Consider the following 25,140-nt stretch of genomic DNA (forward strand, 5'->3'; position numbering starts at 1 on the left):
AAAAAAAGCTTTTTAGGCCCTTCAGTGGAAGCTTCCTTGAAAGCCAGACATACTACATCTCTAAGTATCAATGTAGGTAAGCAAATGACCTGACCTGACACCTGTTTGAAGTGTTTCTTTGCAAAGGCACAGACAACAACCATGGACACGGGAGGAAGTGACCCAAGGAAGTGGTGACACCCAGTGTCAACGTTGATACAAGCACGTTTGGGATGGCTCAGTGAGAACATACTAGAAACACTACTACACAGAGTTAATTAAAAAAACAGATCATGTCTGTACATTCATTCCACACATGGCCAACACAGGCCACGGGTTTTGTGTCCTGGCTGGGCTGTCCTGGACGGAGACCAGACATGGGAAGAAGGAACGTAAGCCCCGGGCCGGCACACTGCCGGCCACAACTTGTGTTCTGAGGAAATGTCTCAGAAGCAGCTTTGCTGGAAATGACCTCATTTGCTAATAATTCAGGAAAATCTTCATTTTGTTTCGGATTTTGGAAAATCGCACCTGCAGACAGCCACTTGTGAGAGGAGACAGGGCACAGGTGACCTGTAGTGCGCTTGGTCCCTTACGAGCTCAGACGCAGGTGCTGCCCGTCTGGTCACACTCCGATGACCACTGCGATGACGACATCCGTGAGGAAGGCAGCATGAAATCATCTTGCAACAAGATGACCGCAGATGTGTCCTCTGCTCCCGTCCCGTCAGCAGCTGGTCGCGGCGGCCACATTCTTGAGGGGGGAGGCACGATGCTGTGCAAGCCGTGCCTTCACTCTGGTCCCCCCAGACCCAGGTGACTGCCGCCCCAGTCACCTCCAACGAGTCCTCCTCCGTGTGTTTGTGGGGGAGGCGGCGAGGGAAGGGATAGAAATGGGGCAAGTCTCATGATCAACGCCTTCACGGTGCAGGTGAGCTCGGCGCGCAGGCCAGCACACGCTGCCTGTCCGCGGGGCACAGGACGTCCTGAAAAGGTTGTAGTTTCTTGTTTTGTTTGTTCATTTTTGGTGGAAAATGTGAGCACTGAGAAAAGGCCCTGCTCTGACCTGTCATTATGGCACGCCGCTTCAAGTAGCCAGAAGTTAATGAGACATGATTATTGCTCTTTGTTTCCAAGAGATTTGACCTTTAGGGGGGCCTGTTTTCATTTCCCAGCTGAGACACCAACCGGAAAACCAGTGAAGAGATGGTGGGAGCCAAGGACTGAGCAACAGGGAGGGGGAATCCGACGAGGGGCTGTTCGCGCCCGAGGCCCTCCTGTAGGCTACTTCACTCGGTCACGGCAGGCCGGTCTCAGGCGGCCGTGTTGCCGCCGCAGGTGACGCGCCCCAGTGTGTGAGCGTGGTGCCACAGAGAGGTCTTCAAGCCTGGCTGGCAGCGGGCGGAGCCCTGATCAGAATGCCACTGGGATGTGAGAGGGGGAGCAGCGTGCAGAGGCCTGGAGCCCGGACCTTGCAAAGGGCTCGGATGCCCAGCGTGATGGTCCGTCTGCTCTGGGAGGCGAGAGCCAGGCCAAGCCAGCCTGTGGGTTCAGTGTGTTAACGGTCACACAGCACACCTTCCAGAAGCCACTTGTCCCTGGCCACCTGTTTCCTTCTTTAAAAACTCCAGTCATTGTAAATGCAGTGTGACAAAAACTGTGAACACACCAAATGTTCTTCCCAGCACCCCCTACTCCCTCGTTCATGAGGGAAACCCTCAGCATCCTTGTCCAAGAGACAAGGTATGAAGCGGCCCGACCAGCAGGGTGATGGCAGGAGTACCTCTAGGGAACCCTTCAGAACAGCCCGGGTTACACACAGGGGCCCAGAAAAAAAAAAGGGAATGTCCGTATGTCCTTGTCCTGAGCTAAACACCACAGATGCCTGTCTGTCCTCCACCTCTATGACCGGCAGCCACCGTCATCACATCGGGGGTCCCTGAATGAAGGACAGCCACCGGTGAGAGTCGGGACCCTCAAGAGGTCTGGGGCCTAGTGCAGCAGAGACCCTGAACGGGGTGGGGCACCTTCCCTTCCATAAGGGGCCTTTCCCTAAGTGGTCCGGCTGCTGACAGCTCTGGGGTGCAGAGGGCGCCGTGGGTGGAGGGGCAGGAAGGCCAGAGCCACGGCCCTGCCCCCTTCTGTGCCCCTTCCTAGCTCTCTCCTAGTGGTCACCTGGCTGCTGTGGCCTCTGGCCCAGGCAGTGGCACCTGGGCCTTCCGTCTCAGCACGGCAGCCCCGCCAGATGGCAGAAGGACATGTGCAGGCCCAGGGACACGGAGCTGGCACCAAGCAGTGGGAGTGGCACATGTTGGCACCTGTGGCCGTCCCCCCGCCAAGGCACCGGGGCCTGGCCTCACTGTAGCCGGACCTGCGTACTGGTGAGGGCCTGCATAGGCTAGTGCGGGTCCCAGGGCCCCTCATGCGCTCATCACGGGGTCAGCAGGTCGGGGTTTTCACATTACATGGCTGTGGCTCAGCTGCTGGCTCTGGTCTGTGCCCCAGGAAGCTGGCATCTGGGATCCCTGTGCAAGTTCCCGGTGGTTTTCACTGAGAACTCAAGAAAGGAGCAGGGAAGGCGGCATGTCCCTTGGTCTCCTGCACCTACTGACCTGAGGGGCTGGGCGTCCGTGCCAGTGAGGAGGACAGCAGCGGTGGGCAGCACCTCGGGGCCCCGGGCACCTGCTGGGGCTTCCACAGCTCAGTGGTTTGGCCGGGGGTTCTTGGGGGTCAGCGGCTCCGTGTCGTCCTCTGGTGTCCGGCTGGCAGCCGCAGCCAAGCTCTGCATGGCCTCCTGCTGGTGCTGCTTGGCTTTGTTGTAGAGCAGGACGCCAGCTGTCACTAGCGCAGTGCCGGTCGCCGACAGGCTGGTGACGCTGTTGCCAAACACGATGACGCTGAGCCACGTGGTCGAGGCGTGCTTCACGGTGCTGGCGACACTGCAACGACAGAGGTTACAGCCCGGGCTTGGCCCGCCGCCCCCACAGCCCAGGGGCACCCCCTCGCCGGCTCCCTCCTCCTCACTTTCACTAGCAAAGGTGTCCAACAGAGAAGCAGGGACAGGTTATGACGAATGGCCATACTCCCGTCCTGCAGACTAAACTGACATTGTGCTTTATTTGCTTCATCCTATTTGGGGACTGAAATATTTTTAAGTAAATCACAGACATTATGGCATTTTCCCCTAAACAGCTCAGCGTTCTGCTGAAGGGCAGGAGAGCTCTACAGACGCCGCCGGGCAGAGAGGAACAGGAGCCACCCCAGAAAGGCCCCTCGGGGACTCTGTCTCTTGTGCGAGCAACGCTGGGCCCCGTAGAAACGCAGTTAATGTGAAAGACGCTGACATGCTCACAGCACTTGTGTCTGGGGATCTTGGGCTTCATGTGCTTTACTCTTTGTACTTTTCTGTCTTTTCCAAACTTCCAATGACGAATTAAGTACTGCTCTTACGATATGAATAAGAAAGACGTACACCAAAAAGCTATTTTCTTTAAAAAGAATTGGTTTTCTGCTTTTGCCCTTTTTGAACCATTGTTAAGAATCACGAAAAAACAAAGTTTCACGGGTATTTGGAAATAATTCCTGGCCCCATATGGATACCAAAATGTGTGACAGAGACAGTGACCACTCCGGGCCTCAGAATGTAAAAGTCCTGACCGACTGTGGCTGGCACTCCTGCAGACCTTCCCCCGTCAGGAGCCAGGAAGGGGGAGGGCCACATGGGTCACAGGGCAGGGCGTGCAGCTGGTGCCCTGCACGGCCGCCGCACTGGGCCAGAGCAACCTGAGCAGGGAGGGGCGGCAGCCGCCCCAGGGAACCCCAGAGAGTCAGAGGCCCGGCTGTTCCACGCCTCTGCTTCCTGTTCAGAAGTTTAAAAAAAAGGCCAACTGACTTCCATGACACGTGGCCAAAGCGAAGAACGTGGATTTCTAGGCTTGCTACGGACACGAGCTCATGCTTTTCTGCTTGTTACTGAAAACTCTCTAGTCTTGAAATGGTGCTTTTATTAAACTCTGTAAGTTACAGGAGGGAAGAGGAGCCGGCAAGGCCTCTGGCTCGTCTCTGTTTCCACAGTTGTGCCTCCAACATGGGAGCCTATGGCTACATGTGGCTATTCAAATTAAAATTGCTTAAAATTAGATGAAATTAAGAATTCATCTCTTGGGGGGTGCCTGGGTGGCTCAGTGGGCTACGCTTCTTCCTGCCTTTGGCTCAGGTCATGGTCCCAGGGTCCTGGGATTGAGCCCCACACTGGGCTCCCTGCTCCGTAGGGCCTGCTTCTCCCTCTGCTGCTCTCCCTGCTTATGCTCTCTCTTTCTAATAACTAAGTAAATAAATAAAACCGTAAAAGAAGAGTTCTGTTCCTTACTGCATTCACCTCACGTCAGGTGCCCATGGCCTCCACTGGACAGCCCAAGAGCAGAACATTCTGGCCTCACAGGCGGTGCCACTGACACACTGATCCAGACAGAAAAACACTCAAATCTGCTCCAGGTTCCGGGGGGGGCTCCCTACAGACTGATGTGCTGGGCCTCGCCGTAGGTCAAACAGCTCTGAACAGCACGGCCTGGTGGTCACAACACGTGGCTACGGCCCTCCCTTCACATCTGAAGAGCACGGAGATGGTTCATGCAATCCCTGGGCTTAAAGTCCGCTCCTCTGCAAAAGAGCTGGACGCACACTTTGTCTCTTGGGAAACTACCGTGCTCACCTGAACGTCACAGGGGAGATCTTGCCCATGAGGGCGTAGGCCGTGACGCTCTGCAGGTGGAACAGCACGCCGTCCGTCAGCAGCAGCAGCACGACGTCCCGGCTGTAACTGAAGCTCCTCCCGCTCCGGCCGATCACCGGCAAGTCCTGTGGTCAGAACAGAAGCAACGCTCTGCCGTTGCTGTCTTCCCTTCGCAGAGCACCTCGGGGAAGCCTGGGGTCACGGGTACCCAGTCTCCTGGGCCCACAAGCTGAGGCCGAGCAGTGGTCTGCAAACAGCCTTCTCGCGCGGCACCCAAACAGCCCCACCAACCTTCTGAACGTGCACATGCACGCGCGTGGCCAAGAAGCCCATGAGAGGGCGCTCAGCATCACTGACCGTCCGGGAAACGCAAACCCATAGCACCGGGGGAGACGGCAGGGGAGACCGCCTCACGTGCGCGCACGGTGACCACCGAGAACAGAAAATGGAAAGGACACGCGCAGCGGAGGAGGGGCAGCTGGAGGCCTTGAGCGCTGCTGGCGGGAAAGTAAACTGGTGTAGCCACCGCAGGACAGTCCTCAGAAGGTTCAACAGACAACTCCTGCGAGCACGGCACCCCACGTCTGGGCGCCCGCCCGAGGAACCGGGAGCGGGGTCTGGGTTCGTTACGCGCACGCCCAGGTTCACAGCAGGACTGTCCGCCAATGCCGAAATGAGGCAGCGACTAGGCATCCATCCGTGTGGGGACGGACGGACGGAAGGACGGACGAACGGACTCCGATGACTCAGCCCAGAGGAGGAGGAGGTTAGGCACCTGCCAGAGCACGGAAGGGCCCTGAGGACACCACGCCCAGCAACATAAGCCAGTCCCCAAAGGACAGACCCCATAGGATTCCACTTACATGAGAGACCTAGGGTCGTCAGATCTGCACAGACAGAAAGGACAGTGCGGGTGCCACTGGCTGGGGGAGGGATGAAGGAGCTCAGAACACAACTGTGCCACTTGGGCACCAGGATTATTTTGGGCTGAAGACCCTTAAAAACAGCAGGAGCACGAAGAGCCTGAGCTCCCTTCCCATCCCTGAGAAGGAGACAGGCCGCGTGGAGGCCGTGGGCGCGGCAAGAGGAAAGCAGCACGCTCCTCGCCGGAGACCGAGCCAGGAGGACTCGCGGCCTCCGCCCCCCAAACAGCCGCTCCCCTGCAGCCACCTCCCCCTGCTTGGCCTGGATGTGCACACAGACTCGCCCCTCCTTTGGTCTCCTCGGGAGGCTCCCATGTCACGTGAAGCTTATGTTAAATCAGTCTGTGGGCTCGTGCCCTGTCATCGCCCAGCCGAGGCCCTGGCAAGCCGGGAGAGGTAAAGCTTTGCTCCCCCAGTGGGGCAAGCGGGGAGTTCCTTTTTAATGGGGACAGAGTTTCAGTCCGAGATAATGAAAGTCTGCACACGGATGGTGACGGCTGCACCACCTGAACTTATCTGATGCATACTTTAAACGGTTAGAATGGTTAATTTTATGCTTATGTATGTTTTACGACAATAAAAATATTTTTAGATATGTACATCTTTCCATCAACCATTTCTTTCTTTTTTTTTTTTTTTTTTTTAAAGATTTTATTTATCTGTTTGAGAGAGAATGAGTGGGAGAGAGCACGAGCGAGGAGAAGGTCAGAGGGAGAAGCCGACTCCCCACGGAGCTGGGAGCCCGAGGCGGGACTCGATCTGGAAAGTCCGGGATCATGACCTGAGCTGAAGGAAGTCGCTCAACCAACTGAGCCACCCAGGCGCCCTCAATCAACCATTTCAATTCCAAGAAAGTATCCTACAGAAACACTCTTGTCTGCTAAAGACACGACAAGTGAAACAAGCTGTTCGTGTGAAATGTGCCAAGCAGTCAGGTTTCTGTTCAAGGGGCTGTGACAGATCAGGCACAGCCACACCCCGGAGCACAAGCATAGGACAGAAGAGCCTAGTTCCATTTGTGTTTAAAAAAAAAAAGTGGGGGGCGCCTGGGTGGCTCAGTGGATTAAAGCCTCTGCCTTCGGCTCGGGTCATGGTCCCAGGGTCCTGGGATCGAGCCCCGCATCGGGCTCTCTGCTCAGCAGGGAGCCTGCTTCCCCCTCTCTCTCTCTGCCTGCCTCTCTGCCTACTTGTGATCTCTCTCTGTCAAATAAATAAAAATTAAAAAAAAAAAAAAAAAGGTCTGCATGGACATGGACACACAGCTTCCGAAGACTGTTAGAATCATACCACACGCGTGTCTACCCGAGTATGATCCTAGCCATGGAGACAGGGCTGGAAAAGGGGTTTGCAGGAGTGGGTCCAGGGGTGATCAGGAGACAGACCGTCTCTCTGCTTTATCTACTCCTGTCCTGTTGCTTGCTCTAAGTGGGCACCTGTTACTTTAAACCAATAATAAAACAGGCCTAAAAACCCTCACACTAAGACTTCAGGACACTTCCGCAGCCTCAGGTTGGCCCTGATGGGCGCAAGCCAGCGTCTGATGCTTCTCTGAGCTTTGGCTTCTCAAGGGCACACCAATGACCCCTTGTGAGTGACGGGGCAAGCAGCCAGCCTGCCAGCCCCGCCCCCTGGACAGTTAGGCAAACCCCCCCACCACCCCCCCCCCCGCCCCGGCCAAGCCTGTCACTGTGGAGACGCGATGACGCAGGCAAGCGCCCAGTGGCGTCCTGAGACTCACCATGAAGAAGACCCAGGCGGGGACCAGCATGGCCACGGCCGCGGCGCTGGTGTAGAACTGGAGCTCTGCGGCCCTGCAGGGGCAAGAGAGGCACCTGACGCTCCCCCAGCACCGCGGAGACCAGGCCCCCGCAGCCCGCGCGCAGCTCCCGAGGCTCCCGAGGCCCTCGTACTAGAGTCTGTGCTGTGCAGCCTGATGGGGAGGGTCTGGGAGCGCTCACAGCCGCAGCCGGGAACCAGCAGGCCCTTCAGGTGCCTCGGGGGCAGCTGGAAACAGGAGGGGTTTTTCTTCCAAGTTACCACAAAGTAGTTTTATTTATTTACTTATTTGTTAAGGTTTATTTATTTTTTTAAGTAATCTCTACACCCAAAACGGGGCTCGAATCCACATCCTGAGATCAAGGGTCGCCTGCTCTTTGGACTGGGCTGGCCAGCGCCCCCTCCACAAAGTACTTTTAAAAGCCACGTTAGCCCACGTGGGAAAAGCATCAGGTCTGTAGGGGACCCTCGATTCAAAAGGGCAAGAAGTCCTCTCGGGCCAACAAAATGGAATTTCATGGGCGAGTGATACTTACGAGAACCTGTATTTGTCCCCACTGAGGAGCTTTTTTGAAAAAACATTTTGCAAACTAGAATAGAGGAAAGAAGAGATTATCAGGGGATGCCAGGAGTCAGCGTGGACCTCAGAGGACTCAGCACCTGCACCTTCCTCAGCGGTGACAATGACGGCAGCCCCTCGGGGACGGCCCCCGCCCAAGCACCACGAGCCAGGCCCACGCTGGGGGGTTCCTGGGTGTTGCTTCACTGGGGGGGGCATGACCAGCCCCTTTTACAGAAGGGTAAACTGAGGCACTCAGAAATTAAGCGGTGAGCCTGAGGGCCCCCAGCTGTTAGGGGTCAGAGGAGCCCAAAGTCCTGCTCTAAGTGCGTACGAAACCCTGCCCTGGACCGAGTTCCCATACATCAGTACCTGCCGCGGGCCAGGCCCCGGGGACGGACTGTGTGGGAGGGAGCGGACATCGGTCTGAGCTCTCGAAGACGCCAGTGGAAAAATAATGGACAAAACTCTGGAACGGAATAGACCCACCAGAGGAGAAGAGGAAACAGTACCCAGCTTGCCCAGGAACCAAGGGACTTATCACATCTACCGGGGACGCGACCCTCTGGGTCCCAGAAGCAGCAGGGGGTTTCATTTGATTTTGATGCAAAAACTTAGTTGAGGACAAGGTAAGACCAAAGCTCTGACTACAGAATTAGAAACCAGAACAACCGTCTGGGAAACAGCGGCAGTGTGGGTCAAGGGCCCTTGTCCAAGTTCACGGGCTCTGTGTCGCTGCTGGAATTCACCCTGATGATGTCAGACACTTCAATGCAGCCTCGTGTGAGGAGGCCCGCCCTGCACATCCAGACAAAGAGGCATTAATCCGCAGGCGCTTGGTGCCGCACCCGGAGGCGGTTATGGGGCCCAGGCTTCTGAGAGCCCCCCGTGCCAGCACGCGACGCTCACAGGACCACACACACAGAGGGAACGGAGCCAGACCCAGACCGAATGCACACTGAGGCTGTATTGGATTTCTAGGAGCTACATACGTAGAGGGGAAAAGCCAGAAGGAAATACATCTAAATGTCAGAAATGAAATTACAAGTGACTTTTAAACGTCTACTTGGCCCAGCACCAGAAACCTCAGGGTGAGCCTGTCTGACTTCAACAGGTATGGCAACAATAAACTCCGTGTGTCTCTCTCTGCCTTCCCAGAAGCAGGACAGACCTGGTGCCAGTCAGGACTTCTCCAAGAGCAGGGCTAGCGGAGGCCTAGTGTAGACATGGCATGGCAGCCCAGATGCAGGGCGGCCGCGCTCACTGATCTAAAGAGAACTCTGCAACACTGTCTGCCCCTCTTGCTGTAGGACGAGGAAACTCCCAGGCAGTACTTTCCCTCCGGCACCTGACTGGGGCTGCTCCGTTCCTAGAGCCACCCCTGGACACGGACCAGACACTGCCCCTTTGTTCCAGCCGCAGACAGCCTCTTCCCCTTTGCTTGGCTGAGTGCGGACGGACATATGAAGCCACGGGGCACGCAAGCTAACTGTGTCCTTACAAGGAGTGTTCTTCCGACCAAGACCACGTGCTGCCCAACTCTGGCTTGTTTTCTGAGAAAAGACTGCCTTACTGGGACACAAACTATTTGATATTTCGGAAAAGCCAGCATCAGGTGTGTCCAGTGTGAATTATGGGATGTGACTCTGAGTTAATCTGGACTTGCACATCATCACCCTGACCACACCATGTGCCCTTGACTCACCAGTCCATGATGTTGGTGGACAACGCGGCTGAAAACCCCAGGATGTTGAAGCTTATCTCCGTGGCCGTGCACAGTGCCAGGCCCCCCATGATGGGGATGAGGGAGAGGTTGACCAGCAAGCCTGGAAAGGGCCAAATACACAGAAGGGAGGCCGCGTCAGTCCCCCCGCTGAAAATCTCTGCTGGGTGCCAAGGCTGTTTTCATGCCCCTCACGAAAGCTGCCAACTTCCACTTGTGTTAAAAAACCAGCAGTTAATGATTCTTTACACTGGAGAGAAACAACATCCACGTCCATGCCTGCTCCGAGCCCACCGCCCTCGCCCAGGCCGGGAACCTCACGAGGCTGTTCTCGGTGAGGCACGTCTGCAGGCCCACAGGCCAGATGCACGAGGCTGGGACCCCGCGCCCCGAAGCCCCGCCCTGCCCTGCCAGGCACGGCCGTGGCCCAAACTCTCCCTTGAGAACGAGCGCTCTGGACCAGTCCGTCCACACGGGGGGCCGGGGGCGGAGGCTGCTGAATGCCCCGGCGCAGGGGGTCTCCCGTCAGAAGCTGCACATGGTGAGGAGGCAACCTCTCTCGGCTCCGGTTTTGCCCTGGAGCCCTAGGAACAAACTTGAGGCGGAGCTGAAGGAAGTCCGTTGGGCAGAACGGAAAAGCACATTCGCTCTGGAAACCGGGCGTTGGGCCTCATGCTGCTTCAACACCGGGTCCCATTTTGTTTACTCTGAAATTCAGTTGACGAGGGAAGAAGTCTTCCGTGGAAGAGGTCCCCGCTGACCTTGGAGGATGATGGCCACCTCCCAGCACAGGACCATGCTGTCCAGGCTCCTGTCGCTAGGGAGCCCCCAGACACCAAGGAGCAGCCCCCAGGCCCACGCGGCTGCCAGGCTGAGAGCTGGAGGAAGGGAATCCGGCCTGGCAGGCCTTCCGCCTGCCAGCACCTTCTCGGTTTTCCAGCATATGGTCTTGGCCTCCCGTCTGCCCAGAAACGTCTGCTGCATGATGGACTGTACGTGTGAAAACCCAGAGAATGTGAGGCCACCAGCACCCTCTTGCCCTTAGAAGGACTTGGTCTGCTGTTGGGAGGCATTCACGGGTGTGGGCATGTGTGGGGTCTCAGGGGAGAGCCCAGGGCTTTCCTGGGGTGCCCCCCGAGGCAGGCCCCACTTGCCCTCAGGTCTGAAGCCCCACAGGCCGCTCTGCCCTGAGTCCCAGCCACTGCTCGAGAATCCGCAGACACCGCGGTGGGAAGGGCGTCATACATCGGGGTCCCTTTTGCGGGTGACCCTCAGCTCTGGAGCCCCGGCCCCCAGTCATTCTCCCCAACAGATTCTCTTTGCTACGTTTGTTTGTTCGCACTGTTCTGTACAAAACAGCTTAGAGCCACCACAGCTGGACGCCAAACCCTGCTGTTTTCACGTCACTGAAGGAAAGTTTGTGCAGCTGAGCAGCCCCCTGCCCCCGCCATGCAGTCCGCTTCATTTGTTTCTGGAGGCTTGTGATTTCTAGGGCTGCTGTTTACGCTGATCGGACTGTCTTAGCACCACCTCAAACGTGTGTGGTTCTGGACGCACACCTGCGAGGGGTCCAGCTGTGTACTCCCCCCTCCGCCACCCGCCACTGAAGCCAGTGTGTATCTGCATCTCCACGTCGATCAGCCCTGGCTTCAGATGAGAGGCCGCACAGGACACACTTCTTCCGCTCCCTGCTTGTCTCCACGGAACAATGCTGGATGGACCCTGTTTTCAAAGGCCGGTGGGAAGAGCAGGGACGTGTGTGTAATGTGTAGTTGGAAACAGTCTGCGGTCACTGAAGGTTGGAGATTTGTAATACATCAGCTTTTTGGCCCTTGTGGAAGACGGAGCCAGGCAGCTAAAAAGCAGGGAGGAGCAGGAGGCTGTCGGAGGAGCTCAGGAAGGACACAGGAGGCGGCCAGCCTGGGCAAGACTGCCGGGCGCACCAGCAGGGGATTGTCACCAGGCAGTCCCTTGCGTGACACAGAAGGCCATCTCACCTTCTGGGACGAGTGACTCCTCCCTTACTGGCTTCCTCCTTCCCTCCACAGCTTCTATGTACCCACCAGCCACGAGGCCTCTGCATATCCAAACAGCCTTGCCCTCCGCTGAGGCAAAGAAGCACTTGCTGGAGCGAGTGCCCGGGGCACTGTCGCTGCTCAGAGATGTTCTAGGACAGAAGTCAAGACGTCCACCTCGGAGAGGCGAGCCTCAGCGCTCGGCTGTGGCTGGGGAAGGGGGCAGAGGCAGGTGGGGGGGCGCCAGGAGGCTGCTCACCTGTGTACTCCCCCAGGATCATCCGGGACATGATCACAGTGAAAACGGGAGCAGAGCTCTTCACTGTCTCCGCAAACGAAACCGCCACATTCTTCAGGCTGACCAGACCCAAAACCACTGTTGCGAACCTGAAAATAAGCCCGAAGTGTCACCGTGATGGAGGCGGCCGCTTGTGGCGGCCCTGCTCCCCTCGGCTCCCCGCCCTGCCTGCCTCCCCCCGAAGACTTGGGTCTGGCCCTGCAGCGAGGGGCTCCGCGGCCCCAACAGCAAGGCGAGCTCCGCACGTTCAGGGTGGCAGGCCCAGGGAGAGGAGGGGTGTCACTCTCAAACCATTCTTAAGTAAGATCCATGGCAGTTCCAGAAGGAATCTGTTTGCATTCAGATCCACAAAACCAATACATTTGTCGTCCTAAAATCTAGACAGCCCTAGACCACATAAACTTTGCACTGAAAACACGCCTGTGATCACGGGTCTACAGCGTCCGTCAGCCAGCCTCCCACTCCCGGTGACAGCCAAGACATTCTCCGCAGCACTCAACCAAAACGCCAGATCCCTTACCTCATGAGACCCACAAACAGCATGATCATGATGAAATTGGGTGGGTAAGAAAGCCGGGTTTTGTGCTGATACAAACAGCAAGGAACAAATATTTTAACGCAGCCGATGAATGTGGTTGACAGCATCTGCACGGCACCTGAGGGGACAGAACAGACTCGCCTCCCTTCCCGGCACGCAGGCGCACAGGGTGCGCTGCTCTGCGAGCCAGACACGGCCCGCGCCCCGCGCGCCCCCAATCCCCGGCGCTGGGCTCTTCCGAGTGCCTCTCACACGGACCCAGCAGCAACTGCGGGTTCCAGGGGCCTGGCCCGTACCCCCCGAAGGCCATGGACCTGCGCTACCTAGCATGCTGGGCTCCCCTTCCAGCAAGGACAGGATGTACTTGTTGAGGAAGAGGGTACAGAAGCTGAAGAAGAACCACAGCGTGAGGTAGAGCAGAGCCCGGGAGCTCCAGACGCCCAGCTCGGACTCGATGACGGTGGTCTCGGTGATGGTTATGGAGAGCACCTTCTCCTCGGGGGCTCCCTCGCTCCTGGTGAAAACAATTTTCTCGCTGCGGTGGCCCAAGAGGGAGCCCCAGGCAAGGAGCGGCTTCCCCCTGGGCTTGTCCTCGGGGCCGGGGGCCGGCTCTGCCGGCGCGAGGGGTTTTGCCGAAGCCGACATGCTGGTCTCCTCAGGACTGCGGGCAGCACAGGCCGGGCCGACTCCCAGCCGGAGGTCTGCGGGATGGAGAGTGCGCGGAGCACGACTCGGCTCTCCCTAGAGAGCGCGTGCTGAAACGTGAAGGAGAAGAACCGGTATTATTGATTGTGGCATCCTGACGTCCTTAAAAAGTGCTAAGCACGCAGCTGCAGAGCGTGGAAACACACATGCAATCCCAGCCTTCTTTCCGCCTCCAGGTGCCCGTCCGCTGCGCTGCCAGGACGGGCCCCGACAGCTCCTGTCTCCCCGCCCCAAGGGGCTGAAGACCAAAGGTTCCAGCAGCCCTTCCCCACGTGCCCACCATCTGCACAGAGGTCCCAGGAGGACCCCACCCAGGCTGCCGCCCTCCTGAAGCCATCTCAGGGGCTCTGCACCTGCCTGATCTGGGACCTGCCTAAGTCCCCGAGGACAGGCCTCGGCCCCAGCCCGCTCTGCGGGTCTCCGTGCCGCATCCGCACGCGCTCGCCTCACGGTTCATATTTTATCCTGCTTTCCCAGCTGTTCTTCACAGGAAGACGGCCCTGCCAGAGACACTGGCTTTTTAATCTGTCCACTGGGTTTTAAGTTACAATTCCTCTATTTTTCACCATAGACATTCTATTTGGTTCCACCTGGAACTGGTCTGCATTTCTCACTGCATCTTGTTCTTGTTTTTAACATAAAATTTTTTTTTTAAAGATTTTATTTATTTATTTGACAGACGGAAATCACAAGTAGGCAGAGGCAGGCAGAGAGAGAGGAGGAAGCAGGGCCCCCGCCGAGCAGAGAGCCCGATGCGGGACTCGATCCCAGGACCCTGGGATCATGACCTGAGCTGACGGCAGAGGCTTCACCCACCGAGCCATCCAGGCGCCCCTTAATGTAAAATTTTTTTTTAAATAAACTTGACACCCAACAGGGGGCTCGAACTCACGACCCCAGGATCTCCGACGGAGCTGGCCAGGCACCCCGTGTCTTGCTCCTTCCTCCCTTCTTACGTCTTCTGTCTCAGGTTCTCTAAAGGCCCCATACCCAAGACCTCAGCCAACACCTGGGCCTTATTCGCTGGGCTCTGGCTTTGGGGTTGTGTGTGGTGCACGTCAGTCACCTCCAGCAGATCCTGCATGCAGGGTCCTGTGCGCCCTGGGCCCAGACTGAGGGTTTGGGGTTTCTGTCACATGCCCCAGGACCAATTTCATGCTACTTTCTCGACAAACCCTCAGCACAGCAAACCCATACCTGCTGGTCTCAGACCTACGGTCACGGCCTCTCCCCTAAGATCACAGGCTTAGGCAGACCTGGCTTCTCCGGTGGTGGGCAGGGAAGTTCTCCAAGTTCTTGCATTAAGCCGAGGCCCAGTGACAGCAGCCTGCCCTATCTCAGGAGGGCCAGGGTCCCACCTCCTTTCCCAGAGACGTCAGACCCACGTCCCCAGCCAGCCTCAAGCGGGCTGGGCACCAGACTTCCCGTTCCCTCAGTTTCTGACACCTGGGCTTTCCTCTTGTCAGTCACACATCTAGAAGGACATCCACCCTACTTTACCCCTGGCTCCTGGCGTGGGTGGCAGGGGGCATCTGGGGGCTAAGTCGGCCTGCACCCTGGCCCCCCAGCAGGACCTCCCATGGGCGTACACGCTGCCCGCCCCACTTCTCTCCTGCTCATCTGCAGACAAGTGCTCAAGGGCTCCTCAAATTTAAGACCTGAATTTCCGCAAGCCGGCTTTGGTCCTGCCCCCAGGCGCCGGCGACACCAGGGACTCTAGCCATCCTCCCTCTGCCTTGCCTTGGCCCCCGGCACTCCTGGCTCAGTCCCCCACGAGCTCCGCACCACAGCCCTGCGTCGCACCCTGGCTGCCCACATGCATCCCAACCGTGGCTACACCCTACCCCAAATGCACTGCAGATCACAACGGGGTGTGCCTGGCCCTTCCAGGGGCTCCCATGCCCCCATAAGGACGAGCCCTTCACCACTGAGGGCCCTGAGACTGTGGCCCGCGCAGGCTCCTCTTCCCCCGCCCAGTCCCACTGTTTCGTTCGGGGCGATGAGGTGCTCTGTGCAGCTAGGACTGGCCAGGCCGGAGGGGATGTGGGGGGTCCGCCACCCCCACCACTCCGGCTTGGAACCAGGGACTGGCTGCAAGTGCAGATTGGATGCAGGGAGTCTTAGACCAGAGAGAGTATCCGCCCCCCCACCAAGGGTCCCCAGGTCCCAGACCTTGGCTCCTTGCCCCTCCCCACCTCTGTAGGCTCTGCCTTCTCAGGAAAGCCTCCTTGTCCGGGCCAAATCCCAAGTTCGAGGCCCCTAGCACTACCAGGACCTGCTCCCCAAAGGCCCCATCACAGTGGCGGTCGCAGGTGCTGTGGCTGATTGCAAAGCTCAGCTGTTTGCAGGGCACAGAGGCTCCGGAAACAGCCACAGACCAACACACACGGCGAAGAGCGTGCGGCGGGTAACTGACCCCTTCCAGGCCAAGCACCCCTCCCACTGGGCTTCCACCAGAGAAACTCACTCTCCTTCTCCTAAAGTCCATGTCATGTCCCCCCAAGAAGCCCCAGGACCAGGCGCTTCTGAGGGCCAGATCCTCCCTGCGCCATGTCTGCTTGTGGTCAGAGGTTTAAGAAACTGGAAACCACCACTCGATGGCCCACATACTCCCATATAAAGACCTTCAACAAGATGTTGGTTTTCAGTCAAGGAGAGCCCGCACACGTGGTTCCACACAGCTAGGGTTCCGCTCTCGTGCCTGAACCCCAGTGAACGCACCGCCATGCCACCAGGAATGTTATGGGAGCGTCTCTTCACGTGTCTCTGTCACATCGGTGCTTGGCAGTGACTGCTTGGTCAGGGGCGCCCACAACACAGAAGAGTCACACCGCTGACTGCCCCGACCACCCACCCTTGGTTCCCCCATGTCTGGGTGCTCTGCTCCTGGGGGGGGTCCCATGGGAAGCACCCGAACAGAGCCCCCCACCCGAGCAGAGGTCCTCCGTGCTGGCTGCACGCTCACGCGCCCGAGCTCCCAGAGCTGATAGAAAGTGGCCCGTCTCTGCGCAGACCAGTGAGGTCGGAACACTGCGGGCACAGCCCAAGCACCAGAATGATTTCTAGCTTCTGGGCTGATCGAATGCGGCCAAGCAGACGGCCAAGCAGAGAGCCACCATGGGGGTGGGAGGCACTCCCTCCGAGGAGCCCGCGGTTCTGTCACCGACAGTCCCAGGCTGGAAACACCCAGCAGGACACACAAACCGAACCACTGTGTCGGCGAGTGACAAGAAATGATAAAAGCAGAGACCCACGGGCGTGTGGCAGAGGCTGCCTGCGGCAACAAGTGGTCCCGGGGGACCCGTGTGTGATGCTCACACAAGTCGCCAGAAGATGCGGGGTTAACGTAGCATTTTTTTAAAAGAAGATTTTATTTGACAGAGAGAGATCACAAGCAGGCAGAGAGGCAGGCAGGGGGAGAGAGAAGCAGGCTCCCCGCTGAGTAGGGAGCCCGATGCGGGGCTCAATCCCAAGACCCTGAGATCATGACCTGAGCCGAAGGCAGAGGCTGAACCCACTGAGCCCCCCAGGCGCCCCAACGTAGCATTTCTTACAAGACTTACTGATTTAACTGAGAGCGCGCGCGCACAAGCACGAGAAGGGGGAGTGGCGGGGGTGGGGTGGGAGAAGCAGGCTCCCCGCAGAGCACGGAGCCCCAGTGCAGAATGACCCCAGGACCCCAAGGTTAAGCCCTGCGCCGAAATCAAGAGCTGGACACTTGACGGACCAAGCCACCTGGGTGTCCCAGCATTTGTTAGTAGCAAAACACAACCTAAACATCTCCTGAAGGAGAAACCGATCCCGGCACATCACGGGACCAAGGCCTTTGCCACAAGAGCCAAAGGGCAATCTTAAAAGGGCTGGAGGTCTGAAATGACAGCACCAAGCACAGAGGGCAGGACACACTGTGGTTCCCTGCAAGGCGGCCAAACATGCCAAACACCCAATACTGACTCGAAACAAAAATGTAAAAAGTTCTGGAAAAGAGCAGGGACCAGGGAGCCCGGGCCAGAGTTCATGGGGCGGGGGCACGGCAAGGACAGGGCCCGGGGAAACCAAACGGCGCAGCCAAGTGCAAGCATGTGTGCAGGGAGGCATCGCGCTGTCTTCCAGACTGTTCTATAAGCTCGGATTTGTGCATGCAGAAGAACCCCGTGCGCCAGAAAGCGGTTCTCCCAGAGCCTCAGCTGACGTTTCCAAGCCCCAGCACCTACACGAACGACGCTTGCTTAGGCCAGAGCCCGTTCGGTTAGAGCCAAACCTTCCTTTCTCTGACGGATTCAGAGTTCACCAGACCAGCTTCCAGTGAGGAAGGCGGGGAAGGTTAGGGCGGGCGGCCCCTGCCAGGGGACCGAACTTGCCTGCCCCTCCCCAGCCCCCTGCAGCCTGGCGTGCAGCCCCCCAGACCAGACTTCAGAGTGTGAGGGCCTCTCCCGGTAACCGCGGGTCGCCTCACTCACCATCTGCCCCTTGGTGACCAGGTCCCCCTGGCTGCCCAGGAGCTGTCTCCCGTGCACTTTCCCCGCCTTCCACCCACACAGAGGCAGCCACCAGGCTTCTGGGGTGGACTGCAGCCGGGGCTGGAGACCCGGAGGTCCCGTCACACCAACCAGCAGACAACACACCAGTGCTCCCTTGCCCCATGTCCAGAACAGTGCCCGGAATCCCAAGGCAAATGCTCAGGCCACAGGACACACACACCTTCCGGCGCGAGCTCTTCTCATGACCACCAGCCTCTCCACAGACAGCCCGCCCAGCTCGGCGATGAAGCAATGGGACAGCCGGGCCCAGGGACAGAGAGATCCCAGGCCTCATATGCAGCGGGCTGAGGGGCAGCAGACCTGCAAGTGTGCGTGGTTTCCACACCACGTCCAAAGATGAGAGCAGGCCTGGAGCAGGCTACGGCGTCACAGACCCTTCACGTCCAAAGACTCACTAATCACACCTGGATTCCCACAGCTCGTGTGCTTTTATTCGGAGACAGAAACCCACAGAGGAGGGGGAGGGAAGCAAGAAAGGAAGCATGTCAAGGAGCTTGGCCAGGAGAGTGACCACACTCAGACTCCTCCTGGAGCTCTGGGGGCCCTGGATCGGGGGCTGGAACAGGCCTCGGTCGACAGCGAAAGCAGTGACGGAGGACCACAGAGGGGCCAGGCAGCACCTCCCGGCTTCCGACAGGAGACCAGATGATTCTTCTCTGGAGAATTCAACAAGTGAAGGACAGACCTGGAGTATGGAAATCAGGGCCCCAAGGAGAGGCTTGGATAGAGAACGCAGCCAGGAGAAGAGCCAGGCCGGACGCTGGAGGAAGTATCTGGAAGGAGGGAGAGAAGGCAGAGGTAGGTCCCAGGAAGGAGGCCAGAGAGACGAAGCGCTCAGAGACCAGGAGACACCACCAGAAAAGGGGCCATGGAGATCACGGGCAGGGCAGAAGCGAAATCTCACCAGAGGCTCCCAGGAAGCTCCAACTCAGGGCAGGAAGCCCCCCAAAAAGCAGCCAGGGGTGCCTGAGGCCGGTGGGCCCAGCCACACCCACAGCCGCTGGTGGCAGAAGCAATAGGCTCTGGAGAAAATCTTGCTCAATTCAGGCTTGAAGGCCTTGGCAGCTGATCAATGGATACGGGTCAAAAATCAAAGGTTACCTGGAGAGGGTGGCCAGTGGGGGAGGAGCACCTGCCTGGTGGCTCCAGGGAGGGACAGACAGAGCCCAAGGGCTGCAGGTCCACAGGACACGCCCAAGACACCATCAGGGATAAATGTTCTGAGAGGAGTCACCCCATGGCCTCGCTGTAACAAGGCCGTGTTTGCATCCAAACCGCTCCCTCCCAGGGGCCAACGCATCATGGAAGGGAGGAGTGACTTTACCCTGAGACACTGGCGGACACTAACCCCAACCCAGTGACCAAAGTTGAAAATAGTCCAGACAGAGTGCCGTCCTGTTTGCCCTGACCCGACGGACTAGGAAGAACGTGGCACGGCTGTGGATTTCGTGCCGCGGACACGTGACCACAAATCTAGTCGAGGGAACATGTCAGACAGACACCAAAGTACACAGGGCACAAAGGTCAAGGACTGGAGACCATGGGGACACGGCCACTGAATGCAGGTCGCACGCAGATCGGACCGCATGCCCGAGAAGGGCCCCCAGCGGCATTTAGGCCTGCGGCCTGCAGATGAGCTGCTGGTTCTGTCGGGACGTCCGGACGGAGCGCCGCTCCCGGGCCGCTTCCCCGGTCTCGCTGAGGCCGTGGGGGACGGGACGGGGACGGGAGGGGGCCGAGGGAACGGCGTACAGGTAGGGCGCTTTCCTCTGTCAGTCTACAAGTTCCTCAAACTGAAAACGGAAAAATCTAGAATACGAAACAACTCAGTTGGTGGGTCACACAGAAATGACAGAACTGAAAAAAGTTACTGCATTCAAGAAAAATGTCCGAGGAAATTATCTGGAATGCAGCAAAGAAGTATGAAATCCGTGGGTACGGACAGTAACCGGGTATGGAAAAAATCACGAGAATGGAAGTTCCAGCAGAGAAGCAGGGAAGACCGGCGATCTAAAGAGAGAAGCTGGGTACCAGGCTGGTTTGGCGGGGGGCATGCGGCTCTCGGTCTTGGGGTCATGGGTCTGAGCCCCACTCTGAGGGACTCAAAACAAATAAATTCAGAGATGACAAGCAAGCAAGTCCGATCTTGACATGGAGCAACAAGAGATGCGGGAGGAGAAGCCCGAGCCCGAGCCGGAGGAGACGGGTGGCGGCGGCGGAGACCGTGCGCAGAGGGACCGAGACGGACCCCAGTTCTCGAACGCCCCTGTTCAGAGAGCTACGGCTTCTGCAACTAGATTAATGTCCCACATGCTTAAAAAACAAACATAAACCTCTGAGGTGCAACACGAACAGAACCAGGCCGCGCATCAAGTAAAGCACATCAGCGCGCTGAAGTGCGGAGACAAAACGCACCCACGTACCTTCTGAACGGTCTGCAGAATGCGTGTGCTCAGATTAGACACAGACAGAACCCCGACAGTGAACTCAGATGGCGGGCTTTGTTACGCACTCATGGCTCAGGGGTTCTGGACTGAGCAGTGACAATTCTGTGGCTACTGGGAGTGAGACCTCAGTGTGCCTCCGGACACAGCACGGACGCAAAGTGGAGGAGAGTGCGGCGGGCTGAGCTTCTAGGGCTGACGAAGGAGTCGGGCATCGGCACCCGTGGGTACGGACAGGCGGAGCCACACATAGCACGCCTGTCCACAGTCCACGCATCTCTGCATCTGCTGCATCATCTGGCCACTGAGGGCCCAGAGGCAGTGACAGCCCAGCCACAGTGAGCACCCTGTCCTGGTCTTCTTTCTAAATCTCATTCTCCACGGAAATAACCAGCCCCCACAGAGAAGTGGCCAATTTCAGGGCTCGGGCATTAGCTGGGCCAGAGGAAGGGCAAGTGTTCAGACACCGGCAGGACAGGTCACAGGACACAGAAGCACCCGTGCCAACGCCCTCGGGAGGAACCCAGGGGCAGCGTGAGAGTGAGTGAGTAGGGGCAGCACACAATCAGAACCCACTGAGTAAGATCAACCCGAACAGCCACGGCAATAACCGGGGAAGAGAACGCCCTTGTGTACAGGACAAAGTCAGCAGGCTGACGTAAAAGGGAGGCAAAATTAGAAAATCACCATCCGGCCACCTTCCTCAGGATCCCATGAACCACTGTGTCCCGGAGACCTTCCCCTAGAGAAAGCCTTGCCCGTGTGCACAAGACACATTTAAGCATGTCCACAGCAGAAACCCAGCCATCTGTCCACAAGAGGACCAACACGTCAGGCAGGGGATGTTCACCTGATGCCACATGGAACAGTAAAAACAGGTAACACACAGCAACACACCATCGGAGGTGAGTGACAGGAAGGTTGAAATCCCGATGATCAGCCGTGAGCCTGCAGTTCAGACTGAACAGAACCCCTGCTCCAGGGTGCAGTGAAGACCCCGAGCGACTGCCGGGCATGACCCACCGCAGCCACGGGTTGGCAGGTCCTGAGCTCAGGTCACACTCACTACCGGGTCGCAGAGGCCTTCCTGGATTCCAACTCACCGTCCCCAAGGCCTGTTCCTCTTGCATAGACCACGTGATCCAAGCTTTCAGAGGGAAGCAATTCTTGTCCTGCAGACACTGATGGTCAGCAACCCTCATCTGACCTAGAGCTGGCTTTGAGAGCCAACGGCACTCTGAGTCAGCCTGGAAACAAGGCGGAGAACCGGCTCCCCCAGCTCACTGGGGTAACGGTCTGAACTGTCTCCCTTTCAGACTAGAGCACAAAGAACGAGAAGCCGGAACCCTCCCCGACCAGCGACAGAGTAAGTGCTTCATGAACCGTCTGCACTAGGCCAGGGAGCAGCTCTTCTCTCCGGCCCAGAGCTGACCTCAGAACGTGCAGGACTAAAAGGAAACCAGGTCTAATGAGATGTGGTGACACCACAAGAAACAAACATGGTACATCGTAACTTTGTCTGAGCGCCTAATAATGAGTCCTAAACAGGGGTCAGGACACCGGGGCCCCGCGGGCTGGGGGGCCACGCTGGGGGAGCGGGCCGTGTGCTCGGACCCGGGGCTCCTTGCACTGAAACTCCCCGGGCGTAGGGCCCCGAGGCGGCCGAACCGGGTAACCGACGCCACGTCCAGCCTGGGGCCCAAAGGGGCCCCGGTGTCCTTGCAACGAGGGGCAGCCAGGAAGGTGCCCAGGCTCCAAAACGGAGACAAAGGCACGGGTGCTGCTCCTGTCACCATGAAGAGAAGCTCAGCTGGAGGCTGATGAAAATAAAGATGTCCATGTTTCCCCAGCCAGTTCTGCAGAATCCTAAATCCCAAGGCTCACAGCCTGAGGTTAAGAATCCCAGTTCTAGGGGCGCCTGGGTGGCTCAGTTGGTTGAGCGACTGCCTTTGGCTCAGGTCATGATCTTGGAGTCCTGGGATGGAGTCTTGCATCAGGTTCCCTGCTCTGCCCCTCCCCCCTCTCATGTTGTCTCTCTCTCTCTAAAGTAATAAATAAAATCTTAAAAAAAAAAAAAAGAATCCCAGTCCTAGGACAAGCGACTCAAGATGTTCTCAAACACCGGGTAAGGAAATCTAGATTGGTTCAACCTGTCAGCAGGGCGTTTTAGAGAAGACGTACGGGGTTTTACACAGTAGACCGTCTCTGGGAATCTCTTCTGAACCAACAACGGGCCGAAGGTCTTGCGGGACCTCTGTGCACAGTGGGGCAGAACCACAGCTTCGTCTCTCATGCTGAGACACTGGGCCCTACTGGAGTATCCAATAGGGAGCCACGAGTCACACGCTGGCCTATTACCAAGGGGACATAATGTAGTCTGACAACTTTAGACAAAAAACATTTGTCATAGATTAAGTGTCGCTGAGTTCGGAGACCTCTTGCACCAAGGGCTCTGATGTAAACCAATGACTGGGAGGAACCTAGACCGGGTTAGGGACCTAGACCGGGTTAGGGCTGCAGGCAATTCTGGGAGGTGGAGTCCCACGCTCGGTTGTTTCTCTCCAGTTTCTAATTCATTACCTTGAAAGTGGCTTCTTTCATCCCGAATCCCTTCTATCCCCACTGCTAAGGCCCCTCTACGTGCGGTTCACTACACTGTCTTCCGCTTTAAATCGCCCCTCTCCGGTTCCGGCACCTGCAGAAGTCCTCTCCAACCCCGGCCCGAGGACAAGGCACCGAACAAGACTCCGCCTCCGGACCGGCTTTTTCTCCCTTTCCCGGCAGCGGAGAGCGATGCGTCAGGGGCTGAAGCGGGCGGACTGCGAGGGAATCGGGGGACGCGGCCCAGCCAACCCGGGGGAGAAGTCATCTGAGGCCCGGAGCGAACCGACAGGCCGCGGGCACCGGCCCTGGGCCCGAGCTCGGCCGCCGCACAGCGGAGTCTCCCACAGCCCGAGGCGGGAGAGACATCAATCCTGGGCGGCCGGACCTTTGGGCCCCAGGCCGGACGCGGCGTCGGTTACCCGGTTCGGCCGCCTCGGGGCCCTGCGCCCGGGGAGTTTCAGCGCAAGGAGCCCCGGGTCCGAGCACACGGCCCGCGCCCCCAGCGCGGCCCCCCAGCCCGCGGGGCCCCGGCAGCCAGGAAGGGCGGACGCGGGTGCGCCCCGCGGGGGCCGCGCCTTCGGACCAGCGAGGCGGGGCGGGAGCGGGAGCGGGAGGAGCGCGGAGGAGGGCCGACCCCGCGAGGTGGGGAGCGCCGGCCGAGCCACCGGCCCCAGGGCTCTCTGAGGAGGGGTCCGCCCGGGGACGCGAGCGCGAAGGCACGCGGTGGGCCGGGGCTTCCCGTAGGCGGGGGCTGGCGGGCTCGGGCCCGGCGCGCGACAGGCGACCCCCGGCGGCCCCCTCGCCGCTTTCCCCTCCGCGTGCTCCGCGTACCGGCCGCCCTCCCGCAAACACACGACCCGGAGCGGTGGCATCGGGGCTCTCCCGACCGCCGCTTCCCGGGAAGCCAGCCGGGGCCCAGAGCGGCCTCCCCGCGCCCCGGAGTCGCGCGCCCCAGCCCCGACTCCGCCGCGGGCCTGGGGGACCCGGCCTGGGGCTCGCCCGCAGCCCCTGCCCCGCGCCGCGGCCTCGGCACCCACCGGTCGCAGCAGGGCCGCGGGCCGACAGCCGGCGCGGGGTCTCCGTGCGCCTCCGCCCGCGGGCATCGCCGACGCGCGCCGCCCGAGCCGCGGACAGGCGCCCACCCCGGGGCTGGCTCCGCGCGCGCCGCCAGGGTCGCCTCGGGGCCCTCCCCGCGAGCCGGGCTCGGAGACCCGCCGCCCGCCTCCGGGAGGGCCGAGCTCCCCGCGCTGCGCGGGCCGGGGGCGCGGCGCCACCCCGACCCCGGCGACCCCGCCCCACGTCGGGGCCGTAAGGGCGCGCGGCCGACAGCGGCCTCCGGGGAAACGGACGCGGCCGGCACGCGGCCTGGGGTCGGGGGGGCGAGCTGCGGCGCCCCGAGGGCTCCGCGCGCGGCGGGGCTGCAGGAGGGGTCGCATCGCGTGCGCCGGGAAGCCCCGCGCAGACCGTTCCGTCCCGTGTGGGGCGGAGGCCGGGCGGGCAGCGCCTCACCGTGGGGCGGCCATCGTCCCTCCAACCCTCTCTACGCGACCGCCGGGCCGGTGGGGTCGGGGGTGGGGGCGCGGGCCGAGCCGCGGGCGGAAGTGCTCGCCGCCGACCGGAAGCGACGCGCCGGAAGTGACGCGCAGGGGCCGCCTGCGACGTCTGCGGCCGCGCTCGTCCGAGTGGTCGGCGCTCGAGCTTCCCTGCGGCCGCGCCTGCTGCGGGCGACGGTGCCCCCGGCCGTCCCGGCGCGGCCCAGGTCGCGGGTGTGCTCCGGCGGGTCCCGTTCGGGTGGGGCGGCTCCGGCCGCTCATTCCCGCGGGGCCGCCGCGCGGTTTTGATCTCAAGGGACAGTAGAGGGAGAGACGGAGGGAGCGCCCTGCCGGGGGGCTGGGGCCTGGGGGCGCCCGCTCACCCGGGGCCCGGGGCCGCGCGGAGGCGGAGAGCCGCGCCCGCCGCCCCGCGCCCGCGTTCCCGCCCTCCCGCCGCGCCCCTGCGGCCCCGCGCCCTCCCGCCCTCCCGCCGCGCCCCTGCGGCCCCGCGCCCGCAGCCCCGCCCCTGCGCGGCCGGCCCTCCCGCCGCGCCCCTGCCCGCGGCCAGTGGCCGCGCCTTCTAGACCAGGGTCGTGCAGTTCTCACTCGCTTTTCTCTGCGGCGATTTGCAACGAGCCCGTTTCCTCCTTCAGACCCGTTGGCGTCCGGGGCCCGCAGGCCGCGCTTCTAGGGAAGGTCCCCGGGGCCGCCAAAGGGAGCCCCCAGGGCCGGTCCGCAGGTGGGAAACAGGAAGAAAGCAGCAGAAGTGGG

The 25,140-nt window shown here is 59.6% G+C and overlaps 1 protein-coding gene across 11 annotated transcripts; it reads right to left on the bottom strand.

The window, feature by feature from the left end:
• Positions 1-253: 253 nt before the first annotated feature.
• SLC35E2B (solute carrier family 35 member E2B) lies at positions 254-25,109 on the bottom strand. Of its 11 annotated transcripts, none has more exons than XM_059135004.1 (11): positions 24,347-24,446; positions 22,415-22,545; positions 12,867-13,298; positions 12,526-12,590; positions 11,967-12,094; positions 9,675-9,795; positions 8,342-8,438; positions 7,947-8,000; positions 7,373-7,445; positions 5,575-5,634; positions 4,843-5,486 (listed from the first exon to the last, which is right to left on the bottom strand). In XM_059135004.1, exons 3-11 carry the CDS (start codon positions 13,186-13,188, stop codon positions 4,910-4,912), a joined length of 1,497 nt encoding a protein of 498 aa, XP_058990987.1. In that variant the 5' UTR covers positions 13,189-13,298; positions 22,415-22,545; positions 24,347-24,446; the 3' UTR covers positions 4,843-4,909. The 11 variants fall into 11 exon arrangements, with proteins under 11 accessions (XP_058990992.1, XP_058990993.1, XP_058990995.1 ...); XM_059135003.1 differs by having other exon boundaries at positions 22,415-22,584; positions 24,347-24,440; XM_059135007.1 differs by lacking the exons at positions 22,415-22,545; positions 24,347-24,446 and adding an exon at positions 24,976-25,109.
• Between the last annotated feature and the right edge of the window lie 31 nt (positions 25,110-25,140).

The sequence above is a fragment of the Mustela lutreola genome, chromosome 10, assembly GCF_030435805.1.
Source record: "Mustela lutreola isolate mMusLut2 chromosome 10, mMusLut2.pri, whole genome shotgun sequence".
Taxonomy (NCBI): domain Eukaryota; kingdom Metazoa; phylum Chordata; class Mammalia; order Carnivora; family Mustelidae; genus Mustela; species Mustela lutreola.

Excerpts from the sequence above, each read along its gene's own strand:
- SLC35E2B (XM_059135007.1), bottom strand. The coding sequence starts at position 13,188 with ATGTCGGCTTCGGCAAAACCCCTCGCGCCGGCAGAGCCGGCCCCCGGC. Across the intron at positions 12,591-12,866 it reads AGGGGAGCCCAGCATGCTAG|CACAAAACCCGGCTTTCTTA; the intron begins GTAGCGCAGGTC and ends TGTTTGTATCAG. Across the intron at positions 7,446-7,946 it reads GGGGACAAATACAGGTTCTC|GGCCGCAGAGCTCCAGTTCT; the intron begins GTAAGTATCACT and ends TTGCCCCTGCAG.